Source organism: Branchiostoma floridae, chromosome 1, assembly GCF_000003815.2.
Source record: "Branchiostoma floridae strain S238N-H82 chromosome 1, Bfl_VNyyK, whole genome shotgun sequence".
Classification (NCBI taxonomy): Eukaryota; Metazoa; Chordata; class Leptocardii; order Amphioxiformes; family Branchiostomatidae; genus Branchiostoma; species Branchiostoma floridae.
This window is the reverse complement of record NC_049979.1, coordinates 31896084-31919811: the sequence shown is the minus strand read 5'-3', so window position 1 is coordinate 31919811 and position 23728 is coordinate 31896084. Positions and strand designations below refer to the sequence as shown.

Genomic DNA, 23728 nt, shown 5'->3' with positions numbered 1-23728 from the left:
TGATTGCCAAATCACGGAGGCTGAAATAAGTAGTGCAATAACGGCTCTCAAAAACAAAAAGGCGAGCGGTGAAGACATGATAATTAACGAAATGCTGAAAGCGTCTTGAAGCCTCTTGTTGCATTATTCAATCGCACCTTTTTTAGTGGAAACTTCCCCCAAACCTGTTCAAAAAGCTACATAGTGCCCATATTCAAATCAGGGAGAAAAAACGACACAAACAACTAACGCGGGATTTCCATTTCTGGCTGTCTTGGGAAACTGTTTACCTCTGTTCTAAACAAAAGGCTCTCGTCTTTTCTCGAGGAAAACAAAATTCTTAAACCTAATCAAGCAGGGTTCCGGAAGAATTACAGAACGTCAGATAACATATTTGTTCTGAAAACGTTGATTTCCAAATATACACAGTCAAGAAAACAAATATTTGCTTGCTTTGTGGATCTATCCAAGGCATTTGATTCAATTTGGCAAGAGGGCCTATTATTTAAACTCATATCAAAAGGCATTTCCGGTAGATTTTTTAATATGCTAAAAAGTTTATATAGTCAATCCGCTGCGAGTGTGAAAATAAATATAGGTTTAAGTGAAAATTTCCCTGTCAAAATAGGAGTGCGGCAAGGTTGTGTTCTAAGTCCCTCACTATTCAACCTATATATCAGTGACTTAGCAGACGAACTGAATACAGGAGATTTTGATGCGCCCTTGCTAAATACATCAAAGGTATCAAGTTTATTTTATGCCGACGACCTTGTCCTACTATCAACTAGCCAAAATGGCCTTCAAAATGCAATTGATAAACTAGGTCTCTATTGCAACAAAAGGAAATTATAAGTTAACATAAATAAGATAAAAATAATCGTATTTAACAAAAAAGGTCATATGTTCTCAATCTCAAATTTCATATAATCAACGAAGACATAGAGATAGTTTCTTCATACTGCTATTTAGGAGTGGTGCTTACAACAGGTTGCAACTTTACAACAGCATTAAAAACACTACAAAAGAAGGCGCTAAGAGCTCTGTTCAGTATTAAAACAACACTAGGAGAAACCAATCCTTCAATTTCAGTATATTGTAAATTATTTGATGCCTGCGTTGTCCCAATATTGACTTATGGTGCAGAGGTATGGGGCAAAATCGGATTAAATGATAAGTCACCCATTGAACAAGTTCATCTGAAGTTTTTTAAGTCGTTATTAGGCGTAAGAAAAACTCAAGTAATCTTGCAGCAAGGGCAGAACTAGGCAGGCATCCTCTGTGGATCGAAGTATATACTAGATTATATTCATACTACAAAACATTAGTTAAAGAATTGCCAAGAAAAAGTCTACAATTTGAAGCTTTTCTTGTACAGCAGGACTTACACAGTCGCAATATACCATGTTGGTTTTCCAATGTTTGTAAAATCCTGGAGGAGTCTGGTTTTGCCTATCTTTTGATTAACATTGATCGCAACACATCCTTCGCTCAGTCCGAAGTAAACCAAAGACTGAAAGACAACTTTGTTCAAAATTTTTACTCCGAAATGAATTCTCCTGGCATGAAGGAAAACCAAGGTAATAAGTTAAGAACCTACAAAAAATTTAAGCTTACCTATGAAAGAGAAAAGTACCTAGAGATAACAAATTTTGGTTATCGCCGAGCCATGACTAAATTTAGGATCAGCGATCACCCACTGCAAATTGAAGCTGGCAGATACACCCGAACTCCTCCTGACGATAGAATATGCATGTTTTGTAATATCAATAAGAATGTCAGATGTATAGAAAATGAAATGCACTTTGTGCTAGAGTGTTCTCTGTACAAAGATATGCGTAATAGCCTTGTTAATGTTAAACGTGTAAAAGATAAATATACACACCTAACAAAGGTAGACTTGTTTAAATATATGATGACATCAACTTACTATTACATGTTGGAAGAACTGTGTAAGTTCGTTTACTCTTGTTTTAAGAGGAGGGACGAAGTTTGTAGAAAATAGTTATAATAAGGATATGTCATTGTTTGTCTGTTGTCATTAACTTTATAACAAACTTAATGCATTTTACAATTGAATAGAAAGGGCACATGGATGCGGATATACTTCAGGCGTATAAAAAAAAACATAGAACAAAACCACAACAAAGGTCAAGATTAACGTTTTTGGGGATGTATACGTGTACATTATACTTTTTTTCATCAATACGGGTGCACTATAGGTACTTCTACAGACAAACAGCATTACATCAATGGTTTGTTGATTTGCTTGACTATTCATTCACCACTATAAGGTCATGCTGATTAGGGAACTGATGCGAGTAGGCTAATAAAAAAAGGCCGAAAATATTTGCATCCATTATGGTGAGGTGGTGTGGTTCGGAAAGCTGAAAATGACAAAACACACATGATATGATATACCAAACAACAGATTCTTGTTTTTCGTTCTTTCACATCTTCTTTTTTGACCTTGGAAGCGACGTTGGTATTCTAAGTAATTAGTACACATTTACGTTTTCCGATGTGTTTGCAATCTACGGTATATATTTGCTCATTTTGTAGCTGTTTTGTATGAATTACAGTATGGTTTGAATCTAAACCTTATTTTCTGACAATGAAAAAAGCTTACAATTGATGTGCACACCACAAGCCAAAAACAAAGTCTTTGACGAATACTTTACATAGAACTACATTAGATTTAAGAAAATATGATTAGCTGTAATTGCTAACAGACTCTGGTCGGACCTAACACTAGACGTATTGCAATTTGGTACAAAATCTCTTGAAAGCCTTTTTTTACATTTTAGTAAAAAAATATGACAAAGCAATTTGCACATGTATGTGCATGTGCCTAGGATAGTTTTTAACCCTATTCAGACGGGGGGGGGGGCTTTTGAGGCCCGCACCAACTTCGATGTCTTATAAGGCCAGAAAGGCTTACGCTAAAGCCACCAAATTTGGTGAGTTTTCCTAAAATATTGTTCGCAACAAATTTACGAAGTTTGACAAATTTTCCATTATTTCGTGTTGCCATGGCAACCGTTTGTTGACAGTCAGTTTTGCCAAAAATTACTATTTTTGGTTCTAACAATGTATTTTTCACATTTATTTGCTATATTACTGCTATTTTGTTACATAAATAAAATATTATATTATTTAGCATATCTTTCATAATTACATATGCATAAATTATGCTAATTTGATGACGTCATCAGCCCAAAATCCAAGATGGCGGACCGTATGGCCAGATCAAGAATAACAAGCTAATTAACCCTTAAAATGTGTGACTACCTGGTATTTTTTTCATCAAAAACCATCTAAATGTATGAATTTAGTCTATTTCCATTGAACTTTGTGATAATTTGTTGCAAAAAAGTAGTTTAAAATTCAAGGTGGTGGATATAATATGGCGGAGCCTAACTCGCATCTTAGATGTGCATGACCTCATTTTATGACGTCATTCTGACGTCATCGATGTTGCTATTGGCAATTAAAGTCGTAATAAACATCATTATTCTGTTATCTGCTCTTGGTGTTACATTTTTGTAGTATAACTTGAAGTTTTCTGAGAATACCCTTTTTTCATGGGTCCGGCCAATATAATCAAATTGATGACGTCATAATTACGTCCTCTTACGTCAACTTAATTTTAAACGTCATATACTCATTAGATATTATGTTCATATCATGTCCTTAAAATTTGGTGGCCCTACGGCACGTCGTTCAAGAGGTAGAGGACTTAGAAGTGGAGGGCCTCAAAAGCCCCCCCCCCCCCCGTCCAGGGATGACCAAAAAAGCCCGGTCTGAATAGGGTTAATTTATTCTTTCGTAGCGTCATTTTGACAAGTGCTATATCACCACGTAAACAAAAGTAAATTCTCCTTTGCGTTTGAATTTGCGTCTCGACAGTTTACTTGATACTAAAGGGGTTCTATATGTAAAGGGTTTGTGATAGATTTTGTTTTTGGTTTGTCCTTACGGTAATGGGTGAATAGCAATTGATGTACAGCACTTTGTAACCTAAACTGTGCGCTCTGGTATACCGTGATTGATCAAAAAAAGTACATTGCACATGTATTCATCATTTAAATAGCCTTATTGAATATTGACATGATAAAGGCAACTTCTTCCGGCCATTTCTGTATTCGTATACTTGCATCAGTTCCACAGATCAGCATGACCTTATAGTTGTGAATGAATAGTCAGGCAAATTAACAAACCATTGATGTAATGCTGTTTGTTTGCCTATAGAAGTACCTATAGTGCACCCGTATTGATGAAAAAAGTATAATATACACGTATCCATCCCTAAAAGCATTAATCTTGATCTTTGTTGTGGTCTTGTTTTATGTTTTTATATGCATAAAGTATATCCGCATACATGTGCCCTTTCTATTAAATGGTATCTTATTTGTGCAGTCCTGGGAACCCCCATGTAGAGCCTTCTCATTGTGCACGACATAGCTGGTAGGTACAAAGTAATTTAGGAACAGATACCAGTTTAATAACATTAGAAAGCAACAGTAAAATATATAAAATCAGCAAAATGCCTTTTATAGTATCCCCAAACCCCCCTCTTGAGCCCAAATTAAGATTGCAAATCAATAATGATATTTTGACAATTATGCATGGCTCACAAACAACTTCGTAAAAATTCGCCATGATTTACCCCCATAGAGTAATATAATCACCCGATTTACTAAAGACCAAAACTCGAAAAATCCCCATAAAGACCCCCCTCTCACGGCTCGCGTTATGTATGACCTAATTAGATGACGATTGTTTTTGAATAAGTAGATGTTCCTCTCTCTATCAACATTAAAACCATTCACCAGACCCGCTGAGAATAGATTTTATTGAGCCTTATGGAATGCATATGGAAATACAAACTTTTGTTCGTACCTTAATCAGATTTTTCAGAATAGCCATCGAAATTTCAGTAATTTTCAGGCATAAATTGTTGGATTTGGGAGGGTCCCTGGGGGGGTCAAAGAACCCCATAACGAAAAAAAGCTGGAGGGTTTTAACTATATGGCTGTTCATAGTTCCACATACCTATCACACATAAAGAGTTTGAGTCGATTTGGCCAACCCTCATCTTCCGGCCTCTGCCTGTTTTGCCTATCTTTCTCGTGTAATGAATCTTAATTATGTTTACACTGATAAATGTCTATGTATCGCACTATTGATAATCTTTTTCTTAATACAGTACTTAAACGGGCCGAAGAGGACCAGGCAAACAGACTTACAATCTTAAAACGGTATTGTAAGGATAATCCTTCAAATAAAACGGTTAGTCACTTTCATTATCACATTCATCTAAAAATCCGTTGTCTTGAATTTAATTCCCTTTAGTTCAACGAGTTATGGGATATGTTACATGAAATGTGTGATTTAACCCTATCCAGAGAAGACATTTTGTCAATCAAGGACGCGGGGTGTGCAAAGCTCCTGTAATTCTTAAATGGATATATGACACTATAGTATAGGCACTATAGGAAATTTGACACTATAGTTGCGAAATGTGTCAAAGTTTTGGTGTAATCTGACATCATTTTATCTAAGACTAGTTGAGATCCGTCATCTTATACTCAACAACTTGAATTTTCAGCGAACAATGGTTAAAGACTTCGGAAATTAACTAAAAACGTAAGGAAAAAAATCAGGTGGTTGCAAAGGTAGCATGTTAAGCTATTGTGAAATTTTTGCCGTGGCTGATGGTGTCATCAAAGAAACAATGTCTTTTTATACACCTTATTATGAATTATAACATAGTTAACACATATACTCTATTTATGTGAAAATAACAGTAATATGGCAAATAAACAGAAAATATACATTGTTAGAATGGAAAATAGCGATTTTCGTAAAACGCCTGACAACGGTTAACTTGGTGACATGAAAAAGGAAAGTTTTCTAATATATAGGAAAAGTTACATATAAAAAATTTGTGTCAATAATTCATGTAGTTTAAAAAATGCTTTTTTTTCGTGTACCGCATTATACCTCTTAAGGCCGTCCATCCAATTGCAAGGTCAATAGGTGAAGTAGAAATAGTAGAAATTGCAGCCAAGGATAACCCTACCGGCCCTGTTTTGGAGTTTCTTCGGTTTGTCTATGTGAACTTAGCTGCCTTGATCCCAGACAGAAGTACAGCACTGTGTGTAAGTATGGAATGAAAAGGGATATATATACACTTATTTAAGGATTGTTTGTTGAGGAAAGGCTTCAGGCACTTCATGACGCCAAAGACTTGCCTTTTCATGTTTATTTGCTATATAATGGTTACAATTTTATATAAATAAAATCATATATTATGATTATATATTTCATAATTAGATATGCATAAATTATGCTATTTTTATGACGCTATCAGTCCGAATCCAAAATGGTGGACGATAACCAGATCAAGAATAACTAGCTTATATTTTTTCTACAATTTCTAAATACCTGTTTGTTTGTTTTTTGTCTTAAAAAAATTGAAATGAATGCATTTAGTCTAGTTCCGTTGCCATTTGTGATTATATGCTGCAAAAAAGTATTTTGGAAAATAGTGGATACAGTGGAAGCCGCTTAATTGCACATCAGATTTGCCAGCGAATTCCTTGCAATTATCCGGCGTGTGCGATAATGCGGAGTTGGTCATTTGGACCGCATCACCACGGTCGGAGGGGCCGAGAGGTGGTATGGGAGGTAGTACAACGCACAGTTTATTTACGTGTTACAGTAGTGCTGTACCTGTTGTGCTCCGGACGTTATATACATGTCTTCACGAAACATGGTACTGCAATGCAATTGAAATCGAAACTAAAAGTAAGTTACTGTATACGTTATGTAGCTTCCTAAAGACGAAACTAAAGCACCGCCGAAGACGAGTGTTATGACCGTAGACTCCGAGTTGCTGTGTTGTTTCCGACTGGCTGCCAAGAATTCGAACATAAGGCCACTGCATTTCCCCGCGACCCTAATTACAGTAATTAGACAATGGACAGATATAGAACAGTTTTTATTTAGTATGTTACAGCAAGTTGTCTGCCAAATCGTAATGCCGGCTTTGACGACCTTTAGCGGGCGGGCGTTTCTTCATGGTGAAGACCCCGCAATATCGCTTTCTTTTGATCACCACTAACAATTTCATACATGTTGCCCGTAAAGCGACTTTTTCGGTTTATTTGTACCGTGTCTGACGATTTTTAGCACGCATTTTCAGTCAATTTGTTGACGATGTTTGACAAATTTTCGTGCAATTATCCGGCGTTGGTGATTTTTTTGCCGTGCGGATAAGCGAAGTCACTAACAATGGAGTGAATGGGAAACGGTTTGGGATTTGGGGATTCCGTGCAATTACCCGAAGTGTGCGTTTATCCGAGGTGCAATTAATTGGCTTCCACTGTATAAGATGGCAGAGCCAAACTGGCATCTTAGATTAGCATGGCGTCATAAAGAACGTCATTTTGACGTCATTGATGTTGCTATTTAATCCAAATTTTGACAACATTCTCAATTCATATTACGTCACCATAGCGCCAATTTTTTTCAAAAAACGTCCGATAATTTATCAACATTATTCCCTAAAAATTCGTATTTATATAATAAGTCGTTTAACCCTATCTAGACCGGGCTTTTTTGGTATACCTGGGACAGGGTGGAGGGGGGGCTCTTTTGACCCCCCGCTTCGTAATTTCAAAACGGCCTGGGTTACGGTCACCAAATTTAGAGGGAATGATGTACTAGTAAAGTTTTAAATTTTCTGTAATTTTTGTATCGTTATGACGTAATATGACGTAATTATGACGTCATAATGTCATATTTGGGGCTAAAATCGTCTAAATATGAAATTTCATCTATACTTACAGGTATTAAACAAAACGATGACTAGGTTACATTATTGGTGTCTAAGTCTGCAAAACCTTTTGTTGCCAATAACGATGACACTGACGACTATATGACGTCAGGAAATGACGTCATTTGTCCGCCATCTTGGATCGACAAGCTTGAATTTTCTAAAATACGATTTTTTTCACATATAACCCTTAAACCTAAAAAGGTTCAAGTAATTGACTAAAAAGGTTCAAGTAATTGTGTTTTGTAAGAAAATAAAAGATTTTGACTGTATTTGAGTAAAAATAACATGTGTTTATCATTGAAAACGTCATTGTCCGCCATCTTGGATTTTTACCCATGACGTCATGAAATTAGCATAAATAATGAATATTTAATTAGAAATGTAACTTAAAATTACACAGGATATTAATGATATAGATAAAAGAGTTTGGTCTAGCAATAAAATCTTGAAATCCCATAATTAAAACTGAAATTAGTAAATTTTGTAAAATACGCCTGTCAGAAACCCGTTGTATGGCAACAGGAAAAAATACAAATTAATTTTTTTTTCGCGGAATAGTTGCCAACAGTATTTTAGGAAAAGTCACCAAGTTTCGTAGTCCTAGCATGCTTTGTTCGGCTGTTATACGACGTCAAAGTTGGCGCAGGCACTTTTAGCCCCCCCTCCCCGTCTAGATAGGGTTAACCCTATTCAGACGGGGGGGGGGGGCTAGCTCTAAATGTTATTCAGTAGATTTCTAGCGAGGTCAACGCCCATGAAGCCGGTTCTTTCAAATGCAGAGTAACCAATTAACACCAGATTGGTGGCACGCGGGGGTCAGGGAGGAGTGTTTCACACCTATTGTCCGTCGATCACTAGCTGTTAAATACCGTCAATACATTACAAAGGAAATCTTTCTAGGGATTTCTTTAGTTTGCAGCATGTATTTTTGTGAGCTGGTCCCTTTAAATACTGGTAATATATAGAATAGAAGTACGGACTGAAGAATCAACTTACTACAGCCGTTGCACATGGGTCTTTAGAGACGTCTTTTTACCTTATTACAAGATCCAAGTTGTGAGTTGTAGAACTACGTGCTGTTTTTACTATATATTTTACAGAAATAACAACAATGTAAAATGTGACACATGTTACACTAGCCCAAAACTTTACACACATTGCAAAATGCATGCATGATAGCATGCCATATTATGACCGTGTACTATTTAGTACATCTACTGGCTCAACATAGGTAAGTAATACCATACAACTTCTTAGGAAATATGGATACAGTACATTTGATTATAACAATACAAGTGCTAATACTAACTTATCGGTGACCTCTTTATAACGAGGCCATACAGCCGGCTCATCACAAAAGTACCTGTGACTTATGGCGGAAGAGAAGGGTCTACTGTACTTTTAATTCTACTAAATTCAATAATTCAATAAAATCACATTGATCATTTATCTGTGTCCATTCTTAGGGCTAACCCAAGTCACTTCCTCGTCACAATTTTTACACGTTGTGGAGGCTTCTGTAGCTTCTTGACACAAACATAGTTCGACGTTCCACAGTTGTCGCAACGGGCGCGTAGCGACCGCTCCATTAGCGCGAGCGCAGCACCATTGAAAGTGTAAAACTTCATCTCTACAGTCCCTCCGCTTTTTGATCATTCAACTTTCAAAGTTAACTATATTCAAGCTGATCGATCTAGACGTACGGAAGAACTCAAAACAGCAACTCAAATGCGCTTGGGTTGAGTGTAGGACATTTACATGAAACTAGATGGCTACAAGAGGTGCAATTAGCCCGTAACTAGGCTGCCATTGGCTAATTGTCGACGGCGGTCAGTGACCTGCTAGCAGTCATCTGATTGGTCCTCGCTAGAAACCGTCGGAAATCTAGTGCATATCAAATAGTGTACACGGGGGGGGGGGGGGGCTTTTGAGGCCTTCGCTAACTTTGATGTCCTATAACGCCATAACGGCTTACGCTAGAGCCACCAAATTTGGTGAGTTTTCCTGAAATGATGTTGGCAACAATTTTAAAAGTTTGACAAATTTTCCATTTTTCGTGTTGCCATGGCAACCATTTGTTGCCAGGCAGTTTTGCCCAAATCACTATTTTGGGTTCTAACAATGTATTTTTCACATTTATTTGCTATATTTCTGCTATTTTGTTACATACATAACATCTTATATTATTGAGCATATCTTCAATTATATATGCATAAATTATGCTAATTTGATGACGTCATCAGCCCAAAATCCAAGATGGCGGGCCGTATGGCCAGATCAAGAATAACAAGCTAATCAACCCTTAAAATTTGTAACCACCTGATATTTTTTCATCGAAAACCATCTAAATGAATAAATCTATTCTATTCCCATTGCCCTTTGTGGATATTTGTTGCAAAAAAAGTATTTTTAAAAATTCAAGATTGTCGATATAATATGGCGGAGCCACTCGTAATAAACATTATCATTATTTTTCTGTTATCTGCACTTGTTGTTGCATTTTTGTAGCATAACTTGAAGTTTTCTGAGAATACCCTTTTTTCATGGGTCCGGCCAATATAATCAAATTGATGACGTCATAATTACGTCATAATACATTAGCGTAAAGTCAATTGTCAAATACTATTAGATATTATGTCGACATTATTTTCTAAAAAACTGGTGGCCCTACGACACGTCGTTTTAGAGTTATAGGACTTAAAAGTGGAGGGCCTTAAATGCACCCCGGTCCAGGGATGACCAAAAAAGCCCGGTTTGAATAGGGTTAAGAGTTAATTGACTTAGAAAAGGGAGGGCCTCAAGAGTCACACCCCCAAGTCCAGATTCGACCAAAAAGCCCGGTCTGAATAGGGTTAAGAACAGCATCAGCTTTTAAAAACCTTGGGAAGCAGTCAATGGGCTTCTCCTGGGGCATCTACATGTACGCTCGTAATAACCCCGGCCTTTGTCATTTGCATACATATTATCCAAACCCTAACCCTAGATTATACCAAATCATAATCTTGTAAGTCGGCTATAATATCAAGGAGTAAGCTTGATAAAAACTGGAAATTACAATAGATATAAGAAAAACTATTAATCTGGACATTTAACTTTTGTTGTTGTTGTTTGTATTGTGCATTCTTCATCATATACGAACACAGCAGAGATGCTTACCACAATCTAATTTGCTTGCTTTGTGTTTCAGTTATCCTTGTCTCGAAAATTTAACAATTTTATCGTCATCGAGAAAACAAAAACTGTTTACTGTTTCATCCCGAAAACCGGATGCACAACAACCAAACTTGTTTTTTACAACCTCGAGCATGATGTCAATATAACTGATTTTGAAAAAGACAACAGCTGGATTCACAGGCAGACATTCACAAAGTTGGGCAGCTACAGCAAAGAAGACATACACATCCGACTTAAGACCTACAACAAGTTTATAGTCGTCCGTGACCCACTGGAAAGGTATAAGAATATTTTCGCGTGTGTATGTATGTATGCGTTGATAAAAATATCTTTGTTTTTTCTGTGTTTGTGCGCACGCGCGAGCGTGTGTGTGAGTGTGTATGTGCTTGCGAGAGTCCGTGTATGTGCAGATGTTTTTATTTTTTTTGTATTTGAGTGTACAAATGCTGATGGGTCAAAAGCTATGACTACTTAAAAGTAGTCAACAGTCCATTGTTTTGTTCGTTTTGTTTTAAGCAAATTTTTGTCGAAGAAAAGCTTTTTACGCATTCCTTTTTTGTATTATCTGAAGATATTCTCTCTTTAATTACTTCTCCCGCTATCTAGACCAAGCTTTTGGATCCTCCCTGTGACCATTGCTTTAGGCACCGATCATAACAGCTTGGTTAACGAGTCCAAAACTTGCAGGGAATGGTGTACTTGTAGCATTTTATCTTTTCTGCAATTTCCGTATCCTTTGACGTAATGTGACGTAAGTATGGCGTCATAATACAACTTCTGGCTTGAACCGTCTAAATAAAGAATCTACATTCTACTCATCCCAATACACTATTAAAAAATTGTGGCAATGAAAATTATTACCATGGCGACGGTTTTAGTGTTTATAAGTATTAAGGAACGTTGTTATTAATGGGTTTTAATAGTCGTATCCTATTTGCCTGGCGATTAATGTTCAGAGAGCTTTGCTGTCAAAAGGGGGTCTCTTGTGAGTGAAGGGTGAACTAATAATGTAAATGCTTCTCATCAATTTTACAAATAAGACCCTCGCTTACATAAATCATATCAGTTGATCATCTTCCCTAGCTAACCTAAAGGACATGAAAGCATTTTCTCATCGATTATGCAAATTAGGTCTTTTTTTTGCATAAAATATAACTACCAATATTATCTTACTCAGTTACAAAGGTCACATGTTGCAATGGTCCTATAATTGAACTGAGCATGTCAAGACAATTCCCTAATTGATTATTCAAATTAGCTTCTAATCTCATAATTGACATGCAATTATATGAAGTACCACGTAACATATCCACATACAAAAAATCAAAACAATCCGTCAACACCTTCCTGACTTATTCCCTTTCAAAATCTGACATTAAACCTGTCCTGTTGTTCCAAAACAAGCCGCTAGGGAGACCAACCATATACCACTCACTCACGGCATCAAGAATTGTCTACCACTTAAAATCCATTGCCGCAACATATCCATACTCAAGATATGAAACCAGGAAGTTTCGCCGCAGTATCGCAAAAGGCCACTAGGGAACCAAAAATATAATCGTTTGCAAGTCTAAACAGGACCTACTAACATACCGAATATCAATATAATCCATCCAGGCGTTCTCGAGTTATAGTGGTCTTCTACAAACACACACAAATACAAACGCTACCCAAAATATTCCGTTGTTGACGAAGGTAACTATCACATCGCTATCTTACAACCCCACATGTTATACATCATTTAAGCTCAAACAATGCTTGTTTCACACATCGGTTTGCATTTTTGAACCAAAGATATCAAGGGTGAATAGGCCACCAAACGTTCCAAAATCCTGGACAGAAAACACGAACGAACCAGGAAGTGATTTCAACGACTCACGAGTCATTTTCCGAGGAACATATTTCAACAATCTTTTATCCCCTCTTTAAAAATGTTTTCATTTCCATGACTACTATACTACATACTGCAATTCTGGTACGTCGGAAGTCCTAGGCTTATATCAATTTTGCACGGCGATCAGTCAAAAATCGCCATGCGCGAAAACGGAAAACACTGCTGTGCACACGTATATCGATATGTGCCCCGCGACTGGAAAGCATACCCGTGGAGGTAATGGCTCAGTCCGGCATGACCCTCGCTAAAGACATGGTCCTCCATCTTGGATTTTGACCAATGATATCATTAAATATACATAAATCATGAATATTTAATCATAAATTAAACAGAAAACTTTTGGGATACAAATTTCAAAACAAAAATATGCCAGTCATGGCAAGACAAAAAAGAAAAACGCAATGTTTTATCGTAAAATTGTTTAGGAAAAGTCAGCTAGTTTCAGGAACTTTTAGCTCCCATGGTTAAGATGTGGTTAATCCAAAATTTGTCATTTAAAATTTTCCTTTTCTCTATTTCTTCTTGGACTTGGCAGGTCTGATTATTGAAATATTCTTTATGCATGGTAATGCAGTCCCGTACAAATCATAATATTGAGCTAGTAGTATTATTAATGATAAGTATACTAAGGAAAACCTCAATTAAAGTAACCATACAACTAAGTTTTCTAGGAATACCCTTTTTCAGGGTAACAACCAATGTGATCAAATAACCCTCATCCGACCGTATGGGGTCATTTTTGACCCCAGGCGTATATTATAATCTGCCATAGCAACATTTTTCATCAGAGAAAAAATTCCTTCCATGAATTTGTTTGTATACATGTCTTACAACATCTACCAATTTTTCGCCGAGTTTTGCCCATTATTGTATGAGCTATACTTGAAAGTTTGTGTCTTGTTCGGTGGGGTCAAAAATGACCCCAGCCAATTATGAATCATTAATTACATAAATATCAAAATATTTCAATAAAATAACAGGCATTCCTCATTATTGCTATTGCAGCAACAGGTTATAGTTGCTTAGATGAGTAAACACCGAATATTTTAAAAGAAATTTAGTATTTTAGTGTAAAACACAGTTTTTCGACATTTTGCATAAATTATGATAATACGCACTTATTACCTATGCTAATGAAAGTAAAAATGTTTCTAATTGATTAAAAAACAATATATGGACAGAATGTGCAGAAGGAACTTACAAGAAAGATCTTTGCGGGAAAATAGACAAGAGTTATTGTATGTATGTGTTTAGATGGCGGAATATGGTGCATAATTAAGTAATAAATTCGTTACTTTTCACAAATATTGTATTTTTTCTTGTTAAATTACATTATTATGCTATCAGTATTATTGCATCATCACAATTATTGTTTAGAAATTGATAAAACAAAACATTGTTTAAGTAAGTTTAGTATGGTAGATTTTTAGAGCAAATGTGGGTTTTCCTCATTTTCTGCATAAATTATGATAATGAGTAATACTTCTGACACCAAAACTTGTCAAAATATTTTTCATAGGTTAGTGAAACAGTAAATACATAGAAATGACAAAATAAGCCAGCAGAAATATGTCTATGAGCAAAACAAAATGGGGTCAAAAATGACCCCATACGGTCAGATTCGTCGTAAAAATGTAACGGTCGGATGAGGGATAAAGACGTCATTAATACGACATGTTACGTCTTAATAGTTTCAGTTTTCTGAGATTTTCAGATATATATATATCATTCTCTGAAAATGTTAGTGGTCATATTACATGTAGTTTAACCATCAAACCACAGTAGTGTTTAGCGAATAAACTTGCCGTATGGGGTCAAAACTGACCCAATAACGAATTGTGCAAATACATTTTCTAGGGTGAATCTTTTCGTGATTTGAATATATGTATACTTTTATTAGTCTATATGGACATTATAAGTGAAAAAAAAGTAAGTTCTTTTTTTCATGATGCCATGGCAATGGAATTCGAGCAGGCATATAATTTGCAAAATTTGGTTATTTCTGTTTGAACAAAAATCTTAAGGTGGTTTTCAGGAAAACAACAAGTATCACTTTTAAATGACATTTTATGAAATTAAAGATAAATTCATATTTCAATATTAATGAATCATTTAAATCTGATGACGTCATAGGTCAAAATTCAAGATTGCGGCCTATATTAGCTGGATGACGTCACAATGTCGTCATGTAACATGATAATGACACAAAAGTTTTTATTATCATTTTATATGTACGCCATTCTCTAAAAATCTGTGGTCTTACGATACGTTGATAATGTGTGGGTCACAAAAGCTTTGTTTTAAAAATGCACATTTTGCTCGGATCAGTTTTGACCTCAATGGACCACGCATCAACATTCTAGGATATCTTAATGGACAAAAAGCCAATCCAGGTTGAAAGGTATAAGAAGTAACAAGATATAGATATATATACAAACTCACGGGAGGAATTTGTTTTCGACCAGAAATGTCACAATTTCTCATATTGATATACGCCTGGGGTCACGGAGTTAAAGGAGTTGGAAAGGACGGGAAGGCGGGCCTAACCTCCCACACAGCCCCCCACACCCCCGTTGCCACCCCCCCCCTCCCTTCCAAAAAATCCCAGTCTTGATAGGATTAAATACCTTGGCCACAAAACAGTCCTAGGTCAGTTGTTATACTGTTCTACAGAGAGCCAACATTAGTTGGTTTAGAACTGTGAGAATGAAAATTCATTTGACGTTCTTTTAGTGTTTCTAAAGTGTGTCATCCAAAACACGTCGGTCTCATGCCCTGTGTTTGCTTTTTTAACTGTGTTTGTTTATATTGTCCGGAACGTTCTGTGATTAGCATCATAAGTAGAAGGAGAATATTAGAGTGATGAACTCTGGAAGCCTTTTATTTATCATCAATATATGTATTGACTAACAATGGGCATTATTTACGAGATACGGTTTTGTCCTTTTCCGTGTGAGTTGAGTTTATGTGTGTTTGTAAGCAATCTTTATCAAAAATAAAACTTTACATACACTTACAAGCAGATATAATTCAACCTACTAAAATTCTTTTCTTCCTGTAACGCAAGGAAATATCATTTACAACTGACAAATTGCCAATTTTCAACCTAACATTGGTTATCCTTTTTTCCGTTGTACAGGCTAGTGTCAGCCTGGCTTGACAAGTTCGTCAACAGCCGAAGTCGCTGGATGTACATACACAATTACCAGAGAAAAACAAATACGACATATTTGCAGCTCATAACGGCCAACGGGGTAAGAATTCATATTGTACTTAAGGGTTAGAGACCCGCCCCGAGGTGTATATGGTGTTATAACGCCTGTCCTTGGTAATTACCATCTGATGAGACCACCGATGTAAGCGAAGTGTTATGGTACTATATACAGTGAGGACCAGTTGGGGCATTTACGTCGTTATAATATAGCATATTCAAACTGATAGCGTTGTTGTTGATTTCGTTTCACTAACACTAGTACTGACATTTTAAGGTATGGCCTGAATTTGCATTATTCGATTCGAACTACTCCACCTCACTGGCGTGTGCGGTTGTCATAAATTCTAACAACTGTGGTTGCCCACCTGCAGTTCTTTTGTTCGAATTGACAAATAAAGCTGTTGAAAAGATGGGCATTCATCGCATGCCTTTTTTTTTTGTTCTGCTATTTATTATTTCCGGATTTTCGTCGGTTTGGCATTATATAGATCAGACTCGGCCGTCGGGCGATCATACCCACGGTCGGGCCGTACCTCGAGCGATAAGAAGTCGGCCAACGTTTTGTGTAGCCTGAGTTTCAGCCTCCTTACTGACCGTTGTAACAATCCATGTATCGCTTCTGATTGGTCAAAATGAATCAACACCTGTGTGGATTAAAATTAATAACGGGTTCGCCGGGATCTATATAATATAGCGCCATAACCAACAATCAATGGGGCCTTCTGATTAGTCCGCGGCGCCTGGCTATATGACAAGCTTGTTGGCCCTCCTGTGAGGGGGGTGGGGGTGCTCTTTTGACCCCCACTCATAACTTACAGGTTTGACTATAGGCCGCTTTCTGTATAAACATACATTGCCATATAAAGCTCTATTACTAGGTCGTTCATATGCACATTCTTCAGTCTCTGGCTGAAATTGATCAATTTAATTAGACAAAATTTGTGGAGATTAGTGCAAGACGGAATGCTTGTTGATTTGCAATGGACTAATTTATCCAGAGAGTATCAAAGGATTTTGGTAGCTACACCGCAAAAACCATTATTACAGCACACCGAATTGTATCATGTATCAAAACCCAAACAGGAGGCCTGTTTGGGTTTTGTCTGTTATTTTACTATTGTTCATGTTTCAGTCTGCATCATGGAAGAGACATGACGACCTGCCTAATGTATCCTTCCGAGATTTCATCCGTGCCATTATTGACCAAAAGTATATAAATGGACACTGGAAAACTTTTTATGAACTGTGTGATCCATGCCAGGTATGTAAGTAGAAATTTCATTACACATACTAGCGTTATGTTTCGATGTAGCTTTTTTTGTATTAATGCATCCACGGTATTGGATAACTAGTACAAAATGTGTAACTTCGTACCTGATGCTTACGCGTTACTGGACCGGGCTTTTATGTCAATCTCTGACGAATGGGCTTTTGAGGCCTGCTCTTCTAACGTCTTTAACTCTTTTTCGACTTATAATAATGATTTCAAAATTTTAAGACAATGGTGTAAACGTAAAGTTTGAGCATTGTAAGGAATATTACGCCATGTCATTGTATTGTCTGGAAACTTGAGAAACTTAAGGTATGCTTGCCAGGGGATAGACCGACTGTTTTTAAATCTATCAAAACTCTAAATCAGAGCAGGATTCAGCTCATTTTAGCCATTACTGCATAGAATGTTCTTCTTGCGTCGATTGTGACTCTTGCGGTCGGGTACTTTTTTACATACGAGGGGCTTGCAATAAGTAATGCCCCTGATCCACTTCCAGTTGTCTGATCTAGATGAAGTTTTGTATGTGTAATGGTTCATATCTCTATGGGTTATGTTGCAAAATATAGCTCTGAACTAATTCCGGAATCTTTTTTACTGGTGTTTGAACTGAGTCAGGTGTGAGATGGACCAGGTGTAAAATGGAGCCAGTTGAGTCGCGCAATGATCCGGTTTTTGTATTTGAAAGGACGCACACCAAAGGAGACTTTTAATGAAATGAAAAAAAAAAAAAAAACTTATAGTGATGATTCCCCATCATATGACCTTGTAAAACGCTGGCATCCTGAAATCAAACATGGCCGGAAGTCTGTGGAAACAGCTCCCAGAGCTGGTCGGCCCTCTTCTGCCAGTAATGAGGTATCTGTTGGACGACCAACCTGGGTTGTCCTACAAAAACGGCTTCCAGAGCTGCATCAACTGTTGAAGAAATGCATAACTCTGGGTGGTTCCTATGAAGAGAAAGACTAATAACTGTGCCAAGTTTCATTAATATCCTGCTATGAGAAATGGGTCAGGGGCATTACTTATTGACCGCCCCTCGTACCCCTCGATGCCGCTGCATCTTTGACGTCGTAAAGCTCCCAAACGGCTTGTGCTAGAGCAATTAAACTTGCTCACTTTTCCTAGAATATTGTTGGCAACAATTTACAAAAATAGAGTAAGTTTGTAATTATTTCGTGTTGCCATGGCAACGGGTTTCTGAAAAACAAATTTTACAAAAATCTTTGTTTAAACAATGGGATTTTAAGATTTTTTTGCTAAACTTAACTTCTTTTCATATATCTTTAATATCTAACACATCTTAAACAATTATTATTATATATTCATAAGTTATGCTAATGAGATGACGCAATTGGTCAAAATCCAAGATGGCCGACAATATCATGATGGAAAGGATAACCAGCTTATTTTCACTCGGATTTCATCACTACCACTACACGAAAAGGCAAATTTCCACGAGTTCCCAACATTGCGCACTATGGTGAAACCTGACGCGTCCTCGCCGTGGGCACGGGTTTCCACGGGCTGCCTGTTCCCGCGTGCCCCAACATTGAAAGCCTGTGCGCACGATAGGGCACGCGAAGAGTCCACGCGTGCCACCATTGCACACTTCTCGTGTTGAACAATTACCGTAAACAATGGAGAGCTGAGAAGTGTCTGATAATTCAGTTATGTGAATTGTAAAGTAAAAATACCCAGAACCCTTGCCACATGTCGGTATGTATTTGTGGGAAAGTCAATAACGAAACCGACGCCAACAGCACGTGAAATAAGATATGCAACACGATCGTGCCGTATACACGAAACTCAACAAACTACTTTACCCCTATATACAGATAGCGTGTAAGATTAAAGTCACCACTCCACATATTCAATTTTAGCGGAGTGTGCCCGATTTCTGTAACTTATGATATGAATTGTTTTCAAAGCAACATTACAAGAGTTGATTGTCATCTAGGCTTTCACCTGGAGTGCGGCGCCTATCAATGCATATAGATTCTATTAGATTGAAAGTGTTGTTCTTTGGTCGGTCGGCTTTGTTTATACAGTATGTTAACGCCGCATTCCGACACCGTGTTGGATTTGCATTGTACTTGTTTGTCGAAACAAATCTAATCAAACTTTTACAAAGATAATTAGGTTATGGAGAACTTCAATATTTGTATAGTTCACTTTCACAGTGTAATTTTTGGTTTATATCGGTATTATGGAGATTGTCTGCCTAGCTTGGTTTTTGGTTGAATATTGAGGGGCGGAAGTTTGACCCGCCAGTTGAATACTAATGAACTCAGCAAATGTCTGTCACAAGTGTGTAATACCGACCAATAAAGTCAAGTATTAAAGCAAGGTGAAAACAAGGAGATGAAAAGCAAGAAGGTTAACTCAAGAACGTTCTCTTCTGATAGAACGTCCTTGGTTAACTACTGGACTTCCACAAGCACCCATCCCCTAATACACATTTCATTGTTTTGTTTTGTTTTGAAAACATGGCGTCCAGACGCGCGTGTCTCACGGCCTCCTTCGCAGGCTACGAGGAGGGATGAATTTTATTTTATGGGGGCTTGTTCGCGATTTTCAAATTGGACTAGAGTTTTCTAAAAAAAAAACGGGAAAGTAAGTTTGCCATGGAAGGGAGTTTAGCGGGGGGCTATATACACAGGGTGTAGTTGGTCGATAATCTTAAATGCATCTTTTTTGTTTTGCTTGGTAGGCTTTCAGCAGACACAAATGATTTATCTAAAGCCCAAGGTGTGTTTAAAGAATATTAGAACTTGTGCGAATGTATATTATATAATATATATATTATATATTATATAATAAAACAATGATACACAAGAAAAGCTCAAGCTTTCTTTAGTGACCTAAGAATACTTATAGAACGCAGGTCATTATGTACAAACTCCTTGATGTGACATACACACAAATAGTACAATGTATATACAATGAGTTATTCTGTCTGTTTGTATTCAAATACCCATCCGAAGTAGCCAATCGTATTTTACGCATGAGGTTGGTGTTTGGAAATGATGACCAATCAACACACGTGTCCCAATTTTCAAACCTGTGACGGTTGTCTTTTCATTCAGAGTGCTTTCACGCTGCGCAGACCGGCCGATAGCTAAGTATTTGATCGCACGACAAACAGCGCACGTCAAGACCGGACATTATCTTGCCATTGAATTGAATCCTACTGCTAGTGCCATGGGACCAAATGCTACTTTTAGAGCAACAACTGTCCTCCCGACCATTACCCAGTGTACCGAGGGCCGAGCGGGCTCTCTGTGGGTGAGGTGGGGTGTTCCCCACCGCTCGGATCGTCAGACGCGCCCCTGCCTGTTAACTCTACGTGGTACACAAGTTTCTGTCCGGCCGACTTGGGTGATTTGGAGTTCCCTCGGCTCCATGGAGGCCCTACACCATGTTTCACGATGGATTGGATACCACTGTTAGGAACGTGCACGTCCGCGCTTGGAATTCTGCAATGTGATAATGTATATTGCTCTTGACTAGCAACTGTTTGTCTAAAAGGACACATGGACATCATAATGTACAGAGCAGGAATGCTGAATTCAAGAGACCTACATGAACTTTTCGTCATCAAATGTGGAGCTATTGCACAGTGGAGCAAGGACAACGTTTATAACGTCCTGGAGTGGAGCGACTGCGGATAACAACCCCCAAACAACAGGATGGTGGACCGACGAACCATTGGAATCTAAAGGAGCGACAGCACTATAAAGTACATATGAAGGAACGCGTCAGGAGCGGTCGAATCGAAAAAAATAAAACAAAAAATAACGAAATAATAAACAATTCAGCACGAATAAAAGCAAATACACTATATACAGGGAAGGGAAAAGTTGGGAGGGTAACTTTTTGGGCTGGGAAAGCCCGGGGCAGTGAAAATGACGCTGCTTTTAATGACAAAGGGGGTAATTACGGTTCAGTCGAGGCCAGGGGAGATAATTAGGTGATAATTAGCCGCCAAATTATGCACCAGTCATTCGCGAACAAAAGCATACGTCATTAGTTTCCACGCGTACGCACAAGTGTACTATGGTGGCACAGCTAGTGCACACAGGTTTCCACAGGAAGGACACGTTATGGACACGCCAGTGGTCCGTTTACACGGGTTTACACGGGTGCCCCATGTAGGGGCACGTCACGTTCGCACAGTGGGCACCCGTTGAAACCCGTGGAAACTCTAAATTTACTTGCATGTGTACACGGATTTGCACAGCGGAAATCTGCCTTTTCGCGCAGTGTACTCGGTATTTTCTTGCAGAAAACATTCATGTGGACGTTTTTAATCCATTTTCATGTTGTTTTAGCGTTATATGTTGACAAAAATTTATATTAGGTTGATAATCCAAGATTGCGGATATCTAAACTACAGATTACGTCATGTTATTACTTCATATTGACGTCGCTGCGTCAGATTTTGAAAACAGAAGTTTAATAACACTTGATAAGAGTATTGATAAGAAACCTTTGTTGGTAACTTTTTGTGCTAAATATTTAGCTATTATGATATGAAATATTATAGCTATTTAGAATTCCCCGTTTTAGCCAAAAAATATGTCAATGACGTCATAATTACGTCATATGACGTCATAATATCTTTAAAGTTACACAAATTATAAAAATCAATGAGCTTTTCATCCCCTGCAAATTTGGTGATCGTACGATAAGCCGTTTTGAAAATACGAAGGGGGGGGGGGGGGGGGGGAGGAGCACAGTGAATGCCCGAAAAGCCCAGTCTGGATAGGGTTAAGAATCTTGGGCCTTTCCTTCCTCGTTGGCTTTTGCCTAAGCTATTCGAAAGTTAAGCGAGGTAAGGTATTTAAGTTGGCGCAGGCCTCAAATCCCCCACCCCGTCAGAATAAGGTTAACCCTATTTACATGAAGAAGGTTGGGGGGCGGTGGTGGCCCACGCCAACTTCCATGATGTCATAACAGCTCACACTAGAGCCGTCAAATTTAAAGAATTTTTTAATAGATTTACTCAAAACAATTTCAAAAAGTTTGGAAAATTTTCCTTATCTTTTCGTGTTGACATGGTAATCGTTTGTGAACATGGTGCTTTTACGAAAATCGCTAATTTCATTTCTAACAAAGTAATTTCTGATAATTTACTGCAGAAATATATTTTTGAAAACCCAAGGTGGTGTATATATAAGATGGCGGATCCCAACTAGTATCCTAAATACGCATGGCGTCATTTTGGCGTCAATGATGATGCTTTGGGCAACACAAGTCGTAATAAAGTGTGTTATTTTGTTATTTGCACTTGCTGTAATATTTTTATAGCATACCTTGGAGTTTTCTGGGAATTCCCTTCTTTAATGGTTTCAGCCAATACAGTCAAATTGATAACGTTATAATCAAGTCATATCACGTCATAATAGCTTAAACGTTTGAAAAATCAATCTCAAATTTATGGATTGGATTATAAAACATGACATGAAAAATGGCAAGCATCCTTCTAAGTGTGATAAAACAGGTTGATGATACATGACTAAAGCTTTTATACACGATACATTGTAGATCGAATACGACTTCATCGCCCATACTGACACCTTGGCAGAAGACTTCCATCTCTTTTTCCGCAAGATTGGTGCTGTAGGAAAAGAATGTATTCTGCCAAGACAACACGAGTCACGTGCTGAAAGGATCGTCGGCAACACTTTTAGGGAGGTCTCGGCGGGTGACTTGCGCCGTATCAGAGAGATCTACAAAGCTGATTTCGATATGTTTGGATACTCGTTTGATGAAAACCTTTCGCTCATAAAAAAATACAAGGACATGCCTTAATACCAAATGTCTCAGTTAAATGACAATAAAAAGTGCATTTGCATGATCATTGCATATACGAATAACGTCAAGTATAGACTTCTAACTAATGGTACTTGCGCAGTTCACATGCGTTGACAGTTAATCAAATACAAATTGGAATATACAGCTATGCTTTTAAAATTGTTTTTTAATCGACTTTAAGTTTCAAAAAAAAAACATCTCAAAATGATATTACAACCTTTATGACAAATTGAGATATGGTTTGGAGTATGTCTGCTTGTATGTCTGTCATTGTTTCCAGTAAAGATATAACTACAGACATGCATATCGTTGTCACGTATTTGTGTTGCATGCTTGTTATTTGATACAATGCCTAAATGCAGCAATAATAATGCTGAACAATAAAATACTATTTGTAAGTGGTGAGAATACCCATAATGGCAGTTTGACCAGGTGTTTGGCCAATTTAGCTCGCTTTGCGGCGGTGTACAACGAATTTTACACATGCTGGTACATGTTGTATTTGGTGGTAATATAAATCGACATATTGTGCAA

At 37.6% G+C, this 23728-nt stretch overlaps 1 protein-coding gene and 1 long non-coding RNA gene across 2 annotated transcripts in view; both read left to right on the top strand.

Moving 5' to 3' along the window:
- Positions 1-6247, top strand: part of LOC118425602 — a 10602-nt gene extending 4355 nt beyond the window's left edge. Inside the window, exon 3 of the long non-coding RNA XR_004832314.1 lies at positions 5186-6247. This is a non-coding gene — a long non-coding RNA (uncharacterized LOC118425602). The remainder of the gene's footprint in view (positions 1-5185) is intronic.
- Positions 6248-10997: 4750 nt separating this feature from the next.
- LOC118423451 (carbohydrate sulfotransferase 11-like) lies at positions 10998-23323 on the top strand (the record flags this gene model as incomplete). Its single annotated transcript, XM_035831653.1, has 4 exons — positions 10998-11275; positions 16030-16144; positions 17237-17365; positions 22925-23323. Coding segments are annotated over 4 exons (789 nt in total), but the record flags the coding sequence as incomplete, so codon positions are not given.
- Positions 23324-23728: the final 405 nt, after the last annotated feature.